At 37.6% G+C, this 22,245-nt stretch overlaps 2 protein-coding genes across 2 annotated transcripts in view; one reads left to right on the plus strand and one right to left on the minus strand.

Moving 5' to 3' along the window:
- Nucleotides 1–8,881: 8,881 nt before the first annotated feature.
- Nucleotides 8,882–9,689, minus strand: LOC131227520 (uncharacterized protein At2g29880-like). Its single transcript, XM_058223305.1, has 2 exons — nucleotides 9,315–9,689; nucleotides 8,882–9,226 (listed from the first exon to the last, which is right to left on the minus strand). Exons 1-2 carry the CDS (start codon nucleotides 9,687–9,689, stop codon nucleotides 8,882–8,884), a joined length of 720 nt encoding a protein of 239 aa, XP_058079288.1.
- A 5,265-nt stretch (nucleotides 9,690–14,954) lies between these two features.
- LOC131237595 (LEAF RUST 10 DISEASE-RESISTANCE LOCUS RECEPTOR-LIKE PROTEIN KINASE-like 2.1) overlaps nucleotides 14,955–22,245 on the plus strand; it is a 50,902-nt gene continuing 43,611 nt past the window's right edge. The window contains exon 1 of the mRNA XM_058235454.1: nucleotides 14,955–15,776. Coding sequence (XP_058091437.1) covers nucleotides 15,350–15,776 — 427 coding nt within the window. The 5' untranslated portion in view covers nucleotides 14,955–15,349. The remainder of the gene's footprint in view (nucleotides 15,777–22,245) is intronic.

Here is a 22,245-nt window from a genome sequence, read left to right on the forward strand (position 1 = left end):
TGGGGCCCACTGCGATGAGTATGTGACATCCACCCAATATCTGTTGTGCCACCTTATGTTAGGACGTTAGCCATAAACGAGGCAGATTTAAAACCTGAGCGGGCCACAACATTGGAAGTAGGGATGTTTCACCTACTGTTGAAATCAGTGTGCAGCCTACTCACATAGCATGTGTCATGCTCCCATCTGTAAATGGGGTTCTGCTAAGCATACATGCCACATGCACACCTACATATGGCAACCTCTGCCTGGAATTACCACTGCTTAGCTTTCAACTCGCCTCAGCAAGAATACTTGCAGATGAAGAGATGTTAAAGGTAGGTCTCAAATTCATTCGACATGTGCCGTTTCTTTTCTGTTGATGTGCCCTGCAATTTGCACTTGAATTCCTAGATTCATCAGCCATCCAGTTGTTGGTTGATGAAATAGAGCCACTTTGAGGTCCCTATGAAATAAGGCGTGGAACAGAGCCACTACCAAGAAATTACGGGAGTTACGAAGGAAGCATTGGGCTCATATTGGTCATGGGAAGAAGTTTGGGAAGTTATGAAGGAAGCTTTGGGCTCATATTAGTCCTGGGTTCTTCTTTCTTTTATTACTTAGGAGCCGTGCAGGATGAAAGTCTCATACACGGTTTTGAATGAGAGAAATAACTGAGGAATCCTCATTTGGACTCTTAACTCCCACACCAATTGATTCATCAAGAAAGCAACCCATCGGGCTCATGTTGGTCATGGGAAGAAGTTTGGGAGCTGAGGGAAGCTTTGGGCTCATATTAGTCATGGGTTCTTCTTTCTTTCATCACTTAGGAGTTGTACGAGATGAAAGTCTCATACACGGTTTTGAATGAGAGAAAGAAGTGAGGAATCATCGTTTCGACTCTGACTCTCCCACTCCAATTGATTCATCAAGAAATCAACCTATCCAATTAAAAAAACTTAAAAAAAAAGGATGGGAATGAATGAAGGGCTGGGCACAACTCATAGAGTCCTTGCTTTGGCGTGATTTGATTGATCAAATTGAATTGCACATATGATAGGCCGTGTTTGGTCCATGCCCGAAAAAGAGTTCTTCTTTTAGGTAATCATAAATATGTATTAGAAGTCATGAATATTAGCCTCTACCATAAAAGATCATGAGTCTTGGTCTCTACCTAAAAAAAAAAATCTCTACTACAAAATTACAATTAATTAAAATGAGACGATCTCATTTTCAGTTGTCTACTAAACAGCCCTTAGAGACTATGAACATGGCTTTATTTCCAACAGATTGAAGAAACGTCTCCATAGTTGCCATTTTGTCAAAATAAACATCGTCAAAGGTGGCTTTAGTCTCAGGTGCGTTGGACCACCTACAACAAATTTGCATCAATTGCACTGAACCATTGGTTATGATGGAGTCTTATTTTATTTTTATCTCATCCTGCCTAATCAGCAAATTGATGTTCAAAGATCTAACCTTTTGGTTAGTTTGGATAAGAGAATTTGGTGGTAAAAGAAATTAATTCTGTAATGATTATAAATTTCTTTTTACACCATATAAGAAATGTCATTGGATCATATTCTTGCAATAGAAATGGAGGATAACTAATACATATTACTTGTGATTTGATTTCTCATGGAAATCTCCTTATCCAAATTGGTTATACATTTGGATAATAGAATTTCAGGGTAAATGAAATCAATTCTATGATGTTTACAATTTCCTTTCCCATTGTTTACAATCCTTTTTTTTTTTTTCAATTTGTGATATTCGAAGTGGTAAGGTTTTTCAAATCAGCGAAGTGAATGAGGTAGCGGCCAACTCGAGCAGAATTGCCAGTTTGCCAAACACACCTTGAATCAACAAAAATTTCAACTCCTATTTTGTAATTGTGGCGGTTTCCCATACGTTGGGATATTGAAAGGGGATTTCAAAGCAAGATTAACGAAATTTCATACCATGACAAAACAGTATCAACCAAAAGGTCACGGTTAGAGACCTATTGCCTGAAATTGACAGCTTCGTAGGAAGACCGGTCTTTTAATGCCTAGATTTTACTACTAAAGTGGGCCATCCATGATCATAGTGAGACATGAATTTCCTTTACGGGACTACGTATTAAAAGCTCTATGTGGCACACCTTGATGTCCATGTGAAATACACTATCCTTTGCCAGCTAGTGTTAGGATGTCAGCTTAAAAATGAGGGATATTAAAAAATTAAGTGGGCTACACCACGAAGAATAGTGGAGATGGAAATGCCCACCATTGAGACCTTTCTAAGGCTCACTGTTGTTTTTGCATGCCATCTGTTCATAACATGATTTTCACTAGGATGAAGGTAGAAGACAAATATCAGCCTCATCCGTGAGGTGATTCCCACCAGGATGAAGGTAAAACTCAAGCATCAGTGTGATCTGTAAGGTGATTCCTACCAAGATGAAGAAAAAACACAAATATCATCCTAATCCATGAGGTGATTACCACCAGGATGAAGATAAACACAAATATCAGCCCAATTCAAGACTTCTATAGGTCCCAAGAAGTTTTCAATGGTGAGCCGTCAAACCCCACCATTTCTTGTGGAGTGTGTCACTTGACTTCTGGATCTACTTCATTTTATGTTTCACATCTTGACATGAGTTGGCATAATAAATGGACAAAGTGGATGTCACACAGACATCATGGTGGGCATGGCAAAACTTTTGGTTACATGGGCCCCTGTAACAACAGGCTGTAGGAAATTTTGCATCCATCACGGCGGAGGGCTTTTAGGACGCTAAGTGCTCGTTTGGATTGTAAGTCATTTTCCTCATGCCTTATCTCGGTTTCTACTTATCCACAGATAAGTATGTTTGGTAAATAACATACTTATCAATCAAAAAGTAGAAACAGTTTGTTTTATTTATAACATTACATAAGTAATTTTTAAATGTCTTCTCTCTCTCTCTCTCTCTTCTTGTGCAATTTTTAAATATCTTCCATTAAGAACTCTTTTAATTTATTCATGTGGGTTCTACCTTTAATATCCACCATCCATCATATGGGGCCAACCTTTGATGTGGACTGTTCATTATTGTGGGCCCACCTTGGCCCTATCTTCAATGTGAACTGCTCACTGTGTAGGGCTTACCTTCAATATGGACCATCCATCATGCGGGGCCACCCTGGATGTGGGTTGTCCATCATGTCGGACATGGTATGTGGATTGTCCATCATGCAGGGCCTATGTTTAATGTGGATCATCCATCATGTAGGGCCCAACTTCCAAGTCGGCCTCCATCATGTCGGGCTTGCCTTAGATGCGGACCCTTCATCATAAGGGGCCAACCTTTGATGTGAACTGACCATTATGTTGGGCCCACCTTGATGTGAGACATTCATCACATAGGGATGACCATCAATGTTAATTGTCCATCACGTGAGGTTCACCTTTAATGGCCACCATCCATCATGTCAAGCCTACCTTTGATGTGGACAGTCCATCGTGTGGGCTCCATCTTTGAAGTGGGCTGTCCATCATGCAGGCCCGCCTTGGATGTATGCCATTCATCATAACCCATCTTTGATGTGGACCTTCCATTATGTGGCGCCCACCTTAATGTGGATATCCATCATATGGGGTCCACCTTCAATGTCCATTGGCCATCATGTGGAGCTCACTTTTGATGCAGGCCGTTCATTTGTGGGCTTCTCCTCCGAAGTGGGTCATCCATCATACGGGGCTCCCTTTGGATGTGGTCCATTCATCATTAGGGGCCGACCTTTGATGTAGACCATCTATTACGTGGGTCCACCTTGATGTGGGTCATCTATCATGTGGGGCTTACCTTTGATATGAACCATCCATCGTGTGGGCCCCACCTTCAATGTTGACTATGCATCATATGGGGCCACCTTTGGTGAGAGAGAGAGAGAGAGGCATGAGTAAAAATAGCTACTTACGACTTACGAGGGTGTATCCAAACATGCCCTAATTGCTGCAAATTTTTTTTTTTTTTTAAAAAGCTACTTATGAGGGTGTATCCAAACATGGCCTAATTGTCAATGGCCCGCAAACGAGAAATTCCTATGGTCAGAAGCAATGTGGGCCTCCAAAAAGTTCCTAGATGATGTTTGTTACTTTCTGTTACATGCTTCTCTTGCTATGGCAAGTAGTGCATCCCTTCCAACTTTGGAGTTTCCTTCTACACATGAAGATGAGACATCCCAACAATAGAACACAATAATTAGGCTAGTTCAACATTGTCCAAAGCTAATACAGAACTTGTCTTTCAATCTAGGACACAACCCCCTGATTGCTCTCTGTAAAGCAGAACGGACAATCATTTATCACAGTGACTCAATCGTTCCTCCTACATGTTATCACACTGGCTCGAGCATGTGTCATCAAATTGATGATCATGTGTCCTATGATCATTTATCTTCGTCTTTTTGTGCTTTTCTTGCATCTATTTTGTCTAGTTTGTTTCGTCTTTAGGTATAGATGCCTAAAAGGATCCTAATCGGAAGGTTGTCATGATTGATGAGATGCAAGCTCTTTAAATAATAGGGCACTTGGGAGTTAGCCTCTCTCACCGAGGAACACCACGCCATTGGCTATAATTGTGTTTACATCCTCAAGTACAAGTCCAATAGAACTTTTGCTGGGCAAAAAGCTCATTCAGTTGCAAAAGGTTTCACACAGCAATCAGGAATTGACTATCTTGATATGTTCTTCCTTGCTGCTAAGATAAACTCCATTGAATTATTCTCTATTACTACTTACCAACATTGACCATTTTGCTAGGTAGATTTCAAGAATGCCTTTCTCCATAAAGAGACATGACTTTGGGATTTTGCCCTCATGGTAGTGAGGGAAATGTGTGCTGGCTAAAAAGAGCATTATATGGCCTTAAACAATTCCTACGTACTTAGTTTGAGTGCTTCAGCCCATCTATCTTATAATTTGGATTTCAACAATTTTCCACTTATCATTCTGTATTTTTCAAGAATAGTAAGACTTCTGTCATGATTATTGTAGTGTATGTTGACAAAATTGTGATGACTGGCATTAAGTTTGATGAAATTACCTGTATTAAACATTTTATTGCTCGAACCTTTAAAATTAAAGATCCAGGATCCTTACAATACTTAGCATCGAGGTCGCTCGGTATACTCAAAGCACTTTTCATCTCTTAAAGAAAGTACATATTGGATCTTATTGATAGCACTGGAATGTTGGATTATCGCCCCTTTGAGACACCGATTGAAGTTGGTCATCAGTTGTTCATTATTTAGTCATCTCCTCTTAATCATTCAAAGCATTATTGTTATCTAATTGGGAAGCTTATCTATTTCACTATTACTTGCCTAGACATTGCTTATGTTATATGTGTCATTAGCCAGTTCATGCGAAATCATGCTCTCATCATCTTAAAGAAGTTCATTGCATACTTTGCCATCTCAAATGGGCCAATGGGAAGGGCATTCTATAGGTCAAGTAATTCTAACCATCTCATTAATGGCTATTAGAAGGATGATTGAAATGTAAAATAGAGATTGGTCCAAGTTAGAAGGAAAATCAGATGTTTAATACTATCTTCACAGCGCATTGCTTTCATCTATGCTCCATCCAACAGTAGGGTCAACCATGTGGACAGCTTGTATTGCCATACAACTTACTATTTTCTTAATCCTGCAAAACTAACATAGGAGTCTGGCTTTTTCTTTTCATTTCTTTATAGGTGGGTTGTACCACCAGGAAATTTATCAATCAAGAAACAATGAAACACGTAAATAAGGGGGGTATAAACCTTAACCCCTTGAAACCTATACAAGAAAACAATGACCAAAACTCCAACATATCAAGCATTTCAAAATGGTAATTTTCATGAGCCTTAAAATCTAGTAAAAATCATTCTTATGAGATGATTACTTCAAAGGGGGGAACAAAAAAGCATCCTTACTAGTAGTCGCACGACAGACATGGGTGCCATTGTTCAGTGGGAGACTGATTGAAGGATGGGATTTGTCACTTGTCATGGTGGATTTCTCCCATAATTTTCCTGGGCCCTCTTCATTAAAATCAAAATCATGGTCAGGTGTACTGAGCACGCAAATCAGTTTGGGTGCTTGTTTGTAACCAAAAACCGACTTTGGATGAATTGATGGCTACTCTCTTGGGTATGATTTCCAACAGAGGGTTAATCTACAAACAGGACTCTCTGGTCCGATGACTTCAATCCAACAACCCACCTGCCGCATGTCAAGCGGTGGGAAACAAATATCCCTTCCCAATTGAGTACAATGCACCGAAGTCATCTCTAGTCTTAACACACACCCAATGCATAGCGTAGAATTTCACCAAGGTGTCCTCTCATTACACATGTAGTGCATAAGTCGAATGGAATTTCTGAGTTCTTGCCCCTCTTTCAGGTACATTCGGTTGGAGTGGCAGTCTTCTTTCTAGCAGGCATCTTCCTCTTCTTCCTCCACCGTAAGGCTACCTACATGTCAATCATCTTTTGGAATAAGAAATCAAAAGACAATCATGATGTGGGGAAGTTTCTGAGGGCATGTTTGGATTCACGTATTGCATTGTATTGTATTGTATTTGGGTACTGTTCATGTATACATTGGATGATTTTCAGAATACATCCAAATCAATCAGATACTAATCAATGTTTGGATTGGAGGGATTGGTTGACATATTATATAGTACCTTATATAGATCAATGTTTGGATAGGAGGTATTGTGTCTGCATACTGTACAATCATACAAATTTCAATACTCTACCGGTACGGATGGTCAACCCACGTTTGGGTAGCAACCCACCTGTGATATGTGGACCCCATGTGTAATCCTGACATCATTCACGCCCCAGAAAACACAATAACAAAAACAAATTAAGAAAACATACATTTTAAATTTTTTTTTTTAAATAGAGAAAACAAGTAGATGATATTGACAGTTCCAGAAAACAAAGCAACAAAAAACAAATTAAAAAAAAGAAAAAGAAATTTAGAGATGAATATTACAAATGAGTCCGATGTCATCCACGCCCAAGAAAACAAAATCACAATAACAAAATTACATAATATATTTTTAAATTTTTTTTTAAAAAGGAAAAAATATAAAACAAGGAGAAGATATTGAAAGTTCCAGAAAAAAAAAACTCAAAAACGAATATTGCAAATGAGACATCCGTAAGTACATACTTTCAAATAGTCCAAACAATTCTTTGATGGTTACAGACGTAGAAGATTATCCGTTGCTGCGGACATTCACGTAAACAGCCGCAAATAATATGAAGAGACCAAGCAGCAAACTAATAAGTGGACGATCGAAATGTGGGTCGTTTCCTGGACCATTAGGTCCCACTCTTTCTTCATTACCATCTTGTGGACCATTGTCACCAATTATAGTTGGCTCTATGGGTGCAGCTATACATGTCCCACTATCCATCGTCGTGGTAGTAACTGATGCACGAACATACCGAGTTCCATCTCTTTCATCCGCTGCTCTACCGATGGCGGTGGCTTGAATAATGTAGTAAATAATGCATAATCTATGTTAACAATATGATTGTAACATATGTAAATCAATCATGAAAATTTGATTTCTTATAACATACGAATACTTGTTAAAGTTTCATCTAATCTTGTGTTGATTCCATGTAAGCATGACATCTTCATAAACCATGAATGACTTATGTTTGCATCCACTGAATCCATGAACTTGAGTTTTGCACTCTTCACACGTCTCGTATATGCTGGGCGTTCTTCCCTTAAACACTAAGTAAAATCTCCTCTTCATTTTCTCTACAATTGGTAAACATACAGTTTCTCAGTCCGAATATTAAGTGATGAAATTATAAGAAATTTTGAGGAGAATGATTATGCTGGCTGTGTCAAAGTCTATATGTTACATCATGAAGGTCAGAAGTTTATCACTATATAAATAGATTCAACTACCTCTGTTTCAGTTATTTTATGTCAATATAACCTACCAAAAAAAATTCATACAAGAGTGTACCGGTAATGCTGGGAATCAAAAAGATTAATATCAACAATAACATGTCAGATATAATCCAAATCTATGAAAGTTATCTATAAGTAGAAAATGAAATTCAAACATGTGAATGTGTATCATTCCTACATTTAGAATTAGAAACTCAATGCTTCCTGTGAATATTAACTGTTAATAATACCCAATTGCATTAACTACATCAATCTAAAATAGAAGCATATACGAATACACCATATTATCTTAGTGGCCAGCATTAAAATCCACACCTATCCTTGCATGATCCACTTCCTGCATTATTTGAAACTTAACGCTATCCAGCAATTCAAGTCAGGCATGAACCCGTCCACTTGCATAAAAATCTACAGTAATGAACAAAATTTCAAATCAATCTACTATATATGCAGATCTATATTGTCTTTAGTATTGCTGATCGAAATAGCAATAGAAATCATCCAGTAGTATTATAGTTAATTCTTACATCACCCCAACGAACCAAGATAGGCCTGCTAAAACAGAGACCATAACCACTCAACAAAAAAAAAAGGTATTCTCCATGTCACCATTAACAAATCATTCGAAGTTTAAATGACCCGACATCACTCGAGGCCACACCGAGGAAGGATAACTTTTTCTATCCATTCATTTCTTCTTTTGTGTACCATCTTCATAAAATAACTCGCACTGACTAACTCGGATTGCAGCACCCTTGCAGCCCGAATTTGATCCTCATTACTAAGACCTTCAACCTCCTCAAGTATCCCTAGCAACCGCTGCACACGTGTCATGGTCTTGCCCTGCGCCATAGTTATGGTCAAGGTCTTTACAGCATCTGCGACTTCTCCCATCTTGTCCCCAATTTGCTCGCTTGGCTTTCCATTCCTATGACTGTTTACGTCACTTGCGAATGTGCGACTGTGGCGAGATCCAGACGTTGCCTCCATAGGGCTTTTGTTATGCGCTTCTTAGTAATATTTGTGGATCCATCGCCTCTTCGAGTGCGGGGAGTAGGCCTCTGATCATCCTCATCATCAGATGAGAGTCTTACAGTATCAGAAGCCTCCTCGTCTGAGGCGTCATCAGAAGAGATTTCATTATGACGCCGTTTTCCTGAAATAGGTGAAGAGTAAGCCGTGCTAACAAACGATCCATATGCACACTCATTCCTGAAAATAAAGGCCAAATCATCCCATTTGTCAATGTGCTTGCCCTGGACTCGATCAGCATAAGGATGTGTCTGTACACATAAAGATAATGTGTTAAACATGAGGAGAATGGAAAGTATATGTACTAAACTGGAACTGTGAAAATTATCAAAATCGTACCGCAAGATACCCGTCCCATACATCATCGGTTGCGACAACCATCTTTGTGTCATGATCCCAGCCAAAGCCAGAGGCATTTAGCAAATCCTTGATAGCCCAGTACAACCTCTTTAAAGTCCTCAGGCAATTAGATATATGGCGATTTTCAAGTAAAATGCCACATGTATCATTGATTGCTTTGATGGTTGCCTTATAGGCCTCAGGTTTAAACCCGATATCACTTTTTAGGCCCATATTGACTTGTTCAACCAATGCATCAACCAATGAATTGTCCATCTTGTCTGTCCATTGCACTCTACTTGTTTTACTAGTAGAGGCAATCTTACGCCTTGGAGTGGATATTCCCTTTGGTGATGGCCCTTTCCTTGAGGGCATAGCAGTTTTTTCGGAGTTGAAAGAGGTTGTGTGGGTGATCTTGGACTTAGGATTAGATGATCATCCCTATGTGACAGTGAAATTTTGACGCTTTTATTCCTTGGATCTTTTGTGCCACTTCATAGAAAATTCATTTTACCTACAAACATAAGATATTAATAGCAATATGACAGGATTACAAGTATCATTCATAAAGTAATGATTCATATACGAAACATGAAAATGTTTAAAAACGTTATCTACTTTGGGTAGCCACATGAATAGTAAATATTTGTTAAAATATTCCTGCTATAAATATAGTAGATAAGTACAATGCTAGAAAAAAATTAAGTATGTTGTCTGGTGCATGGAAGACTGTCGTTCCACATTCTCTTGGCTATGTTGTCTCTCTTCCTTAACCATTCTTCCTAACTGTGGTCCTCACCCGAGATAGAACTCGCCTTTCCTCCAACATAGATATCTCTACAGGGGATGGTGCAACATCCTCTGTACTATCTCCATCGTCCTTTACTACCTCAATCAGTCTGTTATCACCACTAATACATATGAAATTATGAAGGACACAATAAGCAATAATAATCTTAACTTGTGTCTTAAACTTGAACTGAGGAGGAGTACGTAGAATAGGAAAGCGGCTCTTTAAAAGCCCAAATGACTTCTTTATAACATTACGCAATTGTGCGTGACGATAATTGAATAGTTCTTTTTTATTAGCAGGCTTCATTCCAGTACGAAACTCATTCAAATGATATCGCATACCTCGATAGGGGGTCATAAACCCAGGCGAATGTGCATAGCTAGCATCAACGACATAATATTTTCTTACACATTGGAAGATATGTTTCAATTATGTTATGAACATAAACTCCTAAAATGTAAAGAAACACTCCATATATATGATTACCATGAGGAATAAGAAAATAGTCTGGGCAACGGATTAATGCATCTTATAAGACACGTGCATCCGATGCTGAGCCATCCTAACAAGCAAGCACGTATACAAATTTCATATTGAAAGTACATACAGCAAGAACATTTTGAGACAAAAATTCTTTCCTATTTCTGAAAGTTGCGCACGTTTCTTTTGACAAAAAAGCTGGGATATGAGTGCCATCTAGGACCCCGATGAAGTCCTACAATCAAACGTGTGCCACATGAACACTTCATTCCTATTACGAAGTAAAAATCCTATCAATGACATCCAACACTTGTATAATATTACCTGAAAGTAGGCACTCCATAACGGATTGTTGGATATTTCTTTCGATGTGCACAGACTAGGAAACTTCACGTATTCTGGATATATACCGATGATAGCATCCAAGACCCTAGTAAAGTGCCTTCTTATGATCTCACCAAATCTTGTAAATCGATGACCAATCACACGATCACGTACATTGTATCCGATAGTATGTAAGAATATTACAATCTGTTCCTCCATAGTACATCTCCTGGTATCGGATAAGAGTTTTCGATTTCTCAACAATGAACATAATTTAAAGAAATTATCCCTGCCCATTCTTACCTATACAAGGCAATCCACATCGCTCTTTCTTATTATGTCATTGATAAATTTATCCCTATCAATGCGACATTCCTTATTCTTTGTCTTAATATAGTAATGTCGATAATATTCAGCAGCGCCCATTACACATGTGGAGGCTGCAATGACTGTTATTGCAGCAACTACTTCACTCTCTGTCCAATCACTAACAGAGGACCTTTCATCACTATTTTCAGTACTATTGGAAGCCATAAGAAAATTGTAGATGAAATTTATTTGAATGAGAATTGGAATGCGGTAATAAGATTGTTAATCATGTAGGGAGTGATATGTAAGACTCACTACAAAGATTCTAAGTAAGTATGTCATGAAAGATTTGTTATGCAAAACTTTATTGAGTTGTTTACAGTTTGTAATTCAAATGACTGAAGCAGGAATATTTGATTACAATTGAATGAGTCATGAATTTGATAGAAGCATGAATGTCATCTAATTGTAGTTTATTCAAACATTGAAATTTTCACGGTTATGTAAGCAGATTTTTTTTAATCTTAAATTCATGTTTTCAGATAATTATTTCTCACTTGTGTCTATCTGCTAATCGGTTATGTATGCATTATTGCAGAACTGAAAACATGAAATTAAGTAAGCGTGAATATGTGATTACAGTTACTTGCCTACACATGAATATTTGTTTTTGAGAATTTAAGCATATTCTTGATATTTGCTTATAGTTCTTTGTCCAAATAATAATATTAGTTTCTATGGTCTCAAACCTTTGAAACCCTGTTTTCACTTCAAACGAAGCTGCATACGATAACCACATTTACTTCATTCAGCATATCAACATCTATTTATAGATTTTTTAAGCATATGTGAATATATGTTGATTATTGGTTTTGCAAATATGGATATCGATTTGCAGAAAGATATGTTTGACTAGGAAACACAATTTCATATGAGACCAACAATGGACAGTCAATCATAGATTTACTATTCTCATATTCTGTTTACATATAACTGTTTAGATAGCTATCAGTGAACATCATACAATTGGAAGAAAAATGACAATCTGAAAATCAGTAATGACATACCTTGTTCGCTAAGAAATGAGATTGTAATGAACTGTCAAATTTGCACTGACAGATGGAGAGACTTCTAATGTCTGCATCGATGCATATTAGATTTAAGGGTTAGGCTTTGATTCAGCCATAAACAAATATTACATTAATGAGATGGAAGTTTAAAACATGTTTGTTTATATGAACATTAAAACCGGAAACATATTCTCATATGACCTTTGATATTAACAGTCGTCATTCTCAAACATGTTTTTGTTACCACAAAGGACTGAAAGCATGAAGCTATCGGCACTTTCAAACATATTCAAAGATGAAAAGGCATGCAGCTACCGCTGAATATCTTAGGGTAGCCACATGTAACTAAGCAATCCTGTAGTTCTAAATATGCAGATGAACGATGATTTCAGGAACATCATACAACAATCTTCCCGATAGTTTACAGGGAATATGTTGGTAAAATTGGTTAACATTTGATGGAGGGAGATTCATCTTAAAATGGCTATAATTAATTGATAACATGCAAAAAGATAGAGTGTAATTTAGAGAAACAGGTGTTTTAGGAGAGTAATACCTTATAAACAGCTCACCCTGGAAAACTCAGAGCATGTTTGTGGAGAATAGGAAATCTTTCAAAATACAAAAATCTCTTGAAACGGAGGATTAATTTTTATAAACCAACGCATTCTAAACACCGAAAAATCTACAAGCCACAACCAGAATCGTGTACCTGATTCTGTGGTGCATGCTCCTGTCATTTCTAGTTTTCTACACACACCACCCCGATTTTGCAAAATCCCAATGTTGGATTCTTACCCTTAGAGATTTAAATTCATTTTCAGCCCAGCAGAGGTATAGCCATAGGTGAATAGGAAGTAGATGCGATACAAATCTGCTGGTATATACAACAGACCGTATACACACCATGACGCAAAGGAAACAGGATATGCATGTCTCTGAGGGCGATACAAGGGTCATACAGATGCAAACCGCCAACCCGCACTGGTCTTTCGTTGCCAGTATCACCCTTGTTTGGAAGAGGGAGATTCATACCTGTAGGATCGCCGTGTGAAACCACGATCAGGGTTGCGATTGCCCGATTGGCAAGTCACAACGTCGCAAGCAGAGAATCCTGCCCACTGAACGGAGTAACCTGCGTGCAGAAGAGAAGATTTTCAACAGCAAAACGACATGCAGAAGATCGATGTTAAACGAAGGGGCTGATGGTGTAGAGATATCTCCTTCCCCCGTTGGAGAATAGCCTCTGGAGTTTTGAAAAACTCATCCGCTGCCGAATACAGCGCAATGAAGAGTGCAGTACTGACGGACTGTGAACCCACTGACAATACTCTACCGCCTTTTAAAAATTTTGGCTCGCGATTGTATTCGCGCCCATGGGATTAAATGCTTATTCACTCTATTTCAAACACTGTAAACATCACATCATACCATCTAATACAATACAAGACAATCAAAATCGTGTATCCAAACAGGATAGGAGCCTAAATATTTAATGGCCTGTGTCCCATCAAAATGAAGACAATTCCCTTTTCTTGGCGAATAATCTCTAATGGGGACTTATGCAAAATCCACTCCTTAGATACCTAGTCTCATTTTAGGTGTGGAACCAAAAATTCATGCCTCGTGATTTAGGTGGGTGACACCAAAGAATACAGTTGAGAGAGACATCCACCCTGGATTTTTACATAGCCCACCCACGTTGCATGCAATCTACTCTAACCATTAAATGTCACACCAAAATTTAAGCCTAGGACATAAAAATTAGGCTCATTTGTGATTCAGGTAGGCCATATAAAGTGAAATAGTTCAGAGGTCAATCGTAGCCTTGTAACCCATTTCCAATCATATGGTCCACCTTAATAATGGGTTATTTTTGGTCCCGTAGCCTTATACCAGTGATGCATGAATGAAATTTACATGAATATTATGGTGAGTCCGCCGAAGCAGCTGCCTCATTTGCTAGCACGTACGTCCGCTTGACCCACGGTTAAACAAAAGTGACTACGTGGAGTAATAATTATATAAATTAATGAGTTGAAAACCTTTTTAAAAAATGCATCAAAATGTAAATTCATATATTAAGGCAGTTATTTATTTATTTATAAAATTCTCTAAAAAATTTTTAAAAGAAAAAGAAAAAAAGTGATGCAGGAGCTAAGCGTATAGAAACCTTACCATGCATGTGGTTGGATTTGGAGTAGATGGCAGTAAAGTCACTTATCTAGACTGTCCACCAGGTCCAGTCCACTCTTCTTTCGTTTACTGTGCAAAAATATCTAGATTTGACTTAATAAATAAATAAATAAAATAAAATCCTTGACTGGAGCTATCTTCCACGAACCATCTTCTCCCTCCATTTTTGCATGTCACTGACTGGATGGTTTAGATCATATAGCTTCTATAACTTTTCCAAGGCCCAGATATATCCCATGCGAATACGGATCCTCTGTCTGCGTCAAGCAGCAAAATTGTGGTTGTTGCAATTTAATTGGACCGTGTGATTGTTTAATGTATTGAATAATGCATCGCTGATTGACATGGACTAATCACTGTACAGCAAAGAAGGAAAAGAGCAGGAAAGTGGTGGTTTTGGCAAACAGAGGATCCGGACTCATCCCATGCATACAATGAGTAGACTGGAAAAGTATTAGATAAAAAAAGCCCATGTGTATTCCTTACATAGCTCCTCTTTCCGTCTCCCCACCGCCAAGTTCCACCTCTCTCTCTCTCTCTCTCTCTCTCTCTCTCATGTCTCACCCATACCACCTCCTCTTCTCTTTTCTCGTCTTTCTCTTCCTAACCAAAACCAATGGCAATCCTGTAAATTCAAGCATCCCCAACTGCCCCTCTCCCACATGTGGAAAACTCACCATCAAATACCCTTTCTGGCTTTCCAGCCAAAACCCAGATTTCTGTGGCTACCCAAACTTCAACTTCACCTGTAACAGCCAACAAAAACTCATCTTCCATCTCCCCAACGACAATTACTAAGTTACAAATATCAATTATTCCAGAAATACCCTCACCCTCGTCGACATCGACGTGATCGGCAAAACATGCCCGAGAGCCCGCCACAACGTTACCCTAGAACCGGTGATCCCGCACTTAAATTACAGTGCACTCGACGAGAATCTGACCTTTTTTTCAACTGCACTGACTACCATTCATTGGATGGGGATCTTCCTTGCTTGAGCAACGATCAAAATCACTCGTTTATGTTTAGAGCCGGAAGCATTCCGGAGTTTGATTGGTTCCGGTATTGTGAGGACTGTGTGGTTGCACTGGTTCTGGAATCTGAGGCAAACGTTATGTCTACAGGCGCGTTTGGTGGGGTTTTGGAAAAGGGGTTTGAATTGGGTTGGAGCTCGGTTCGTAATTGTGCGGCGTGCGAGGAATCTGAGGGGTATTGCGGGAATAACAAAAGCAACGGTGAGCTCATATGCTTCTGCAAGGATGGCCCACATGCCAGATCCTGTTACCGCGGTACGATTCTAACCTTCTCTTTTTTACGTTTATTTGTTTGTTCGAGAATGATTTGTGTGGTGGATTTCCATCAACGTTCTTTGGATGGGATGGGATGGCGGGGATTACAGGTACGTGTGTGTCAATCCAGACCATTCATTTTGTGGGCTTTATTTTGGATGGAGCTAGATCTGAAGTCATGCTGATCGGACCATTTCAGCCATCAATTGGATGGTTAGGATGGTTCGAGCAGACACCCAGATCCATAGCTCATGTAGTAGACTGAGTGAAAGATATTTCGTTTAAACACTGAGGTCTTGGTATCGTTTCTCCAGAGGGGGTGGCTAACAGTGAAGTGTGAACCCACTGACAGTGGGTGTACTACCAAGCTAACAAAAAAAAAAGAAGAATGGTTCGAGCAGGATGGTTTTTGGGTTAATCTCCATACGCTACGCTGTGGGGCCCACTATATTTGCCGCGGACAAGTTCAACTATGTTCGGTAGATGATGGGAATGATGGGATAATGTCACGGACACCCAGATCCATAGCTCAACTGGCAGACTGAGATGCCTCGTTTCAACACTTGAGGTCTTGGCATCGATCCCTCGTGGGGGTGGCTAACATGGAGTGTGTGTACTGACATGGGTGTGTACTAATAAGCTAACAGTTTAGGTTTATAAAATAAAAAATAAAAAAAAGGGATAATGTCACGGTCCAATTGATAATCGGAAAGCGGTGCGTCACCAAATCATGATCGGATGGACGGTGATTGGATGTGGGGCCCAGCGTGCTTGCTTTTCTAAGGAAGCAGATTGGCTGGTGTACCACACACCATTTATATAGCTGATGTTGATATGTGTCGTGCGAAGACGAGCACCGATCTCCTCAAGCTCCGAGTTGTACGATCGGTTCAAAGGAGATCAAAGTTACATGGCCTGACAATGATGTATTTATTATATCCACACCATTGATCATTTTTCGAGGTCATTTTAGAGCCCTAAACAAAAAATGAATCATATCCAAAGTTCAAATGGGCCACACCAAAAAAAGCAGCACAGATGATATAATTTTCACCATTGAAAAATTCGAAGCGCCCACCATAACGTTTATTTTCCATTCAATCTGTTAATTATGTCAAAAATACACTGATGGATAGAAAAAACAAATTTCATGTTGACCCAAAATTTCCATGAACTCCGAAAGGGTTTCAATGGTAGACGTGCAATCCCCATTGCTTTTTGCAGTGTGGTCCAATTGATCTTTATGTCTGTCTTATTTTTCAGTTTAAGACTTAAGACGAACTCACAAAATGGATGGACGGTTTGGATATAACACATACCTTATGATGAGACCTACAGAACTTACTGACGTGAATACACCAGCTGGTGTGTGGTACACCTAAAACTTGTCTTATACTTCAATACTTATCTTTTTCAACTTTTGATTTTTCTACTGACGATTTTCATACTATTTCTATGTTTTTTTTTCCTATCCATACATTATTCTAAAAAAAAAAAAAAAATACTGAACAATCTTTTCATAGGTAATTCAATCAATAGGTAGCCATTTTTGACAAATATTTTTTAACTCAATGTTTTTCTTTTTCTCTTAAGCATTACGGACAAGTTCCTCAATCTTGGTTTCCAGCACTCTTCGATAATTATCAAGTTAACACTACTGTGTCCAACTAAACTCTAACTTGCGAGCTAGACATAACATATTGTATTCATGACTCAATCAATGTTCAAACTTTTCAATTAAAAATTATTTAACTGAAATCAACTTTGAAATATATTAAGTAACTAACATCTAAGCTTAAAAAATCTTCATCATTAGATATCTTATCATTCAAAATATTAAATTATCTTCAAAACACCTAAGATTATATAGTTTAACTTCCAAAAACTTTAAACAACTCAAAAATTCACAATTCAACAAAAAGTTCAGAAAAAATAAATAAATAAATAAATTCCAAAGGAAACCCAACCCCCAACCTAATATCTACGATTGTCCTCAATGTATGAAATGTGTGCTATGTAAATGACATGAGAGCAATCAAATAAAGAGGAGTTGGTAAAAATAAGTACCTCAAGGATGATATGTATAAGTGCAAACTTCATAGATTAGTGCTTTAGCAAACTAAAAACTAAAAACAAAATAAATATTCTCCCAAAATTCTAAAAAAATAAGGGAAATGATCTCTGTCAAACTAGGAGATCAATCTTGGTACACGGGATCTTCCAAACATATGGACATTTCCTCTAAACAAATTTTTCCACAAACAGTTTCAATCTTTACCCATTTACCTTGAACACATTACCGTTTTGGGATTCACAACTTCCATGGGCCCATATGGATAAACATTCTTTATGAAAGAGCTAGTACATCTGGATCGCAATTTTTCAGGAAAGAGATGGAGATGATAGTTATACAAGAGAATTTTCTGATTTGGCTCAAACATTTTTCTGAAGATGTTCTTGTAATAGAACACCTTCATTCTCTCCTTGTATATTTTCGCGTTGTCATACACATCTTTCCTAATTTTTTCTAACTCCATAAGATGGAGTTTACAAAACGTGCTAGCTCTGTTATCATAAAAATTGATATTCTTTATGTCCCAATATGCCTTATGTTCTAATTCCACCGATAAGTGACAAGCTTTCCCAAAGACAAGTTTATAGGGAGACATTCCAATAAGGGTTTTGAATGCAGTCATATAAGTTTACAATACGTTAGTTAGTCTTAAAGACTAATCCTTACATTTTGAATTTTCAGTTTTCTCTAAAATATATTTGATTTCCCTATTGGAAACTTCAGCTTGACCACTTGTCTATGGATGATAAGATGTAGGCCACTTTGTGTATAATGCCATAATTTCTCATTAAATTCTCAAATGGCATGTTACAGAAGTGTGAACCACAATCGCTAATTATCGATCTCGGCGTTCCAAATCTCGATAAAATATTTTCTTTAAAAATCATATAACTATTTTGTGATCATTAGTTCTACACAAAATCACCTCCACCCATTTAGAAAAATAATCCACAGTTGGGAAAATGTAAAGATGTCCAAAAGATGGGGAAAAATGTCCCATAAAATCCATACTCCAACAATAAAAAAAATTCTACAATTAGAATCGAATTTTCGAGCATCAAGCTTCTTCGGGACATTCTTCCCATTTTCTGATATCACTCACATGCCTTGTAAAACTCATGGGTATCTTTGAATATGGTTGGCTAATAAAAACCACATTGAAGAATCTTGGCGGTGGTTTTCTTTACTAAAAAATTGGTTTTCTTTACTAAAAAATTATCTCAACAAGCTTGTGATTGACAAAAGGAGATAACACTATATTGTTCATTATTTGCAACACATCTCCTAATGATTTGGTATATGGGCAATATTTAAATAAATAAGGGTCATCCCAGAAAAATCTACGTCCATCGGCGAAAAATCTCTTCTTATCTTGTGACATCCAATGGATTGGCAATTTATTTATTGCAATATAATTAGCTATATCAGCATACCAAGGTATTTGAAAAACAGAAAATAAATATTTATCCCGTAAAGTGTCTTTGATCGGCGAAATCTCAATGGAGTCCAAGAGCACAAGTCAAGACAAATGGTTCGCCACTACATTCTCTACTCCTTTCATGTCATGTATCTCTAATTCGAACTCTTGGAGTTGGAAGATATATATTAGAAGATGAGGCTTAGCATCTTTCTTTAAAAGAAGATACTTGAGTGCCGTATGGTTGGTGAAAATTATAATTTTGGATCCAATGAAAGTAAGATCTGAATTTGTCCAAAGTAAAAAACCACGTCAAGGAGTTCCTTTTCCATGGTGGAGTAATTTATCTGGGCACCATTCAGCGTTCTACTTACGTAGTAGATAACACATAGTTTCTTATCCTTCCTTTGGCCTAACACAAGCCTAACCGCATAGTCGCTAGCATCGCACATGATTTCAAAATGGATGCTCTAATTGGGTGGCTGCATTATTGATGCGGTTGTCAACATACCATTTAGCTTAGTAAAAGTTTCTTGGTATGAGTCAGTCCATTCAAATGGGATATTGATGTAGGGATGAACGTGATGAGGATAACTACTCCGAATCCATGGAGCTTCTCTGGACTCCTCACAGAGACTTCTCGAATCTACGAGGAAAGAAAGCAGAAAATAGAAATAAATTCTAATAAATTCGAAATTGATTAATTGATGAATAAAAATGAGTTCACAACCCTTTAAATAGGGGTACCAAGCAATGGGAAAGAAATTAGAATCAAACTACAACTCAAACTCTTAGAATCCGCGACCTACTATAAATAGTAAACTTACTATTTATAGACGGTCGTGATGTCTACTAGTGCACAAGGTTTTCGGCCAAAAATAGTAAGTGTCCTATTTGGCTTCACCAAACCGTTCTCCTAATTATTCTAAGCTCTTTTCACGTTGGGCGCAACTCCTAAAGCCCGACGGATGAAGAATTATAATCAAACTAAAACTTACTATTTATAGTAAAAACGAAATTAAAACGGGGAAACGACCATCGATCTAGGGGTTTTTCGTAATTCCGAGCTGCACAACCCGGCATAGCGGGGTTGGTTGGCTTCAGTAGCTCGTTCTACCCCAAAATCATATATTTTACATCAGATAACTCATTCCGGATTGCAAGATACGCCCGATTTAAGGTTCGATGGTCTGGATCACTTCTGTCGTCGACCGAGCCTTTTCTGATCCATCTTGGCCATGTAACTGTCCGCGACCCGCTCTACATCAGATATCCTTTTGAAAGAGGTTACTCAATGGTATAGAAATTTGATTAAAATCCTTAATGAACCTCATATAAAATCATGCATAACTTAGAAAAGAGTGAATGTCATGTATACTCTTGGTAGGCGGCAAATTAGCAATCAAGTTTATTTTGGCCTTGTCCACTTTAATTCTAAGGATAAGATTACATTTCGAAGGATAATTTCTTTTTGAACCATGAAATGACAATTTTTTTAATTCAAAATAAGGTTTTTCACTTCATAACTTGTCAAAACTAAATTCTTGACCTGATTCAATAAAGCCTTTAGGTTGCTCTATATATATTTTCTCTTCCAATTCACCATTTAGGAATGCAGTTTTAACGTCCATTTGGTGAATTAAAATATTATTCACAGATGCAATGACAATTAAAATTTGAATTGATGTCATTTTTGAAACAGGAAAATAAGTATCAAAATGGTCGACACCTTCCTTTTGTTTAAACCCCTTGGCTACTAATTTAGCCTTATATTTATCAATTAAACCATCAACCATTCTTTTCTTTTTGAATATCCATTTACAGCCTAAGGTTTTTGCCCCAAGAGGTAAGTCAACTAATTTCTAAGTGTTATTAGATCTAATAGAATCTATTTCATCTTTGATTGCTTCATTCTAAAATGTAGCATCATGAGAGAACATCGCCTCTCTGAATGTTAGTAGATTGCCTTCTAGTTGAGTTAAAGGCACTTAAAAATCAGGACCAAAGTCCTTAGCAATCATTAACTGTTTATTTTTTCTTATCTCAGGTTCAGAATAAAGATATTCTAAGTCTTTATGGTGAGAGTAAGAATGATCATCTATGTTCACAGTGGTGGAACCCCCACTGGTTTAACCCCACTAGTTTGACCCCCATTGTTCTTTATTTTATATGAAAAAAATACTTTCATGAAATTCTACATATGGGTTTGAGTCCTTACCTCAATGGTAAACTCTAAGGAGTTTCAACACGGGGTCTTGGGTTTGAGACACATAGGTGGTGAAATCCCACTACTGCTTGCGTGGGTGTGTGTGTCGGGTGTGTGTGTTAAATGAAAAAAAATCCACATCTCTAGATTCGATAATGATATTATCACTGATATCTAGAAATTTATATGCTTTACTATGAGATGCATACCCAATAAGTACATACTTAGAAGTTCTAGGTCCTAATTTAGGTTTTTGGTTATTAGTAAGCCTAACATATGCAAGGTAGCCCCAAACTCTAAGATACTTTAGATTTGTTTTTCTGTCATTCCATATATGATATGGTATTATTTTAGATTTAGTTGTAGGCATTCTGTTTAGTATATAATAGGCTGAACTTAAGGCTTCTCCCCAAAGACTTAAAATAAGACCTGAACTCAACAATATAGCATTCGCCATATTAATAAGAGTCATATTTTTATGTTCTTCTATCCATTCTGTTGTGGAGAATAGGGACCAGTAATCTCATGAATTATACCATTAGATTCACAAAAATAAGTAAAATCCCTTGAGGTGTATTCGCCACCTTTATCACTCCTAAGGGTTTTGATTTTACTGTTTAATTGATTCTCTACTTCATTTTTTAAAATAATAAATTTAGAAAATGCTTCATCCTTTGATCTTAACAGATATACATAAGTGTATTTGGAATGAGCATCTATAAAAGTAACAAAGTATTTCTTATATTTTCTAGTAAGATTCTTTTTAAGATCA

This window comes from Magnolia sinica, chromosome 2 (genome assembly GCF_029962835.1).
Source record: "Magnolia sinica isolate HGM2019 chromosome 2, MsV1, whole genome shotgun sequence".
In the NCBI taxonomy this organism is placed as follows: Eukaryota; Viridiplantae; Streptophyta; class Magnoliopsida; order Magnoliales; family Magnoliaceae; genus Magnolia; species Magnolia sinica.

Excerpts from the sequence above, each read along its gene's own strand:
- LOC131227520 (XM_058223305.1), bottom strand. The coding sequence starts at position 9,689 with ATGCCCTCAAGGAAAGGGCCATCACCAAAGGGAATATCCACTCCAAGG. Across the intron at positions 9,227-9,314 it reads TATGGGACGGGTATCTTGCG|ACACATCCTTATGCTGATCG; the intron begins GTACGATTTTGA and ends TTATGTGTACAG.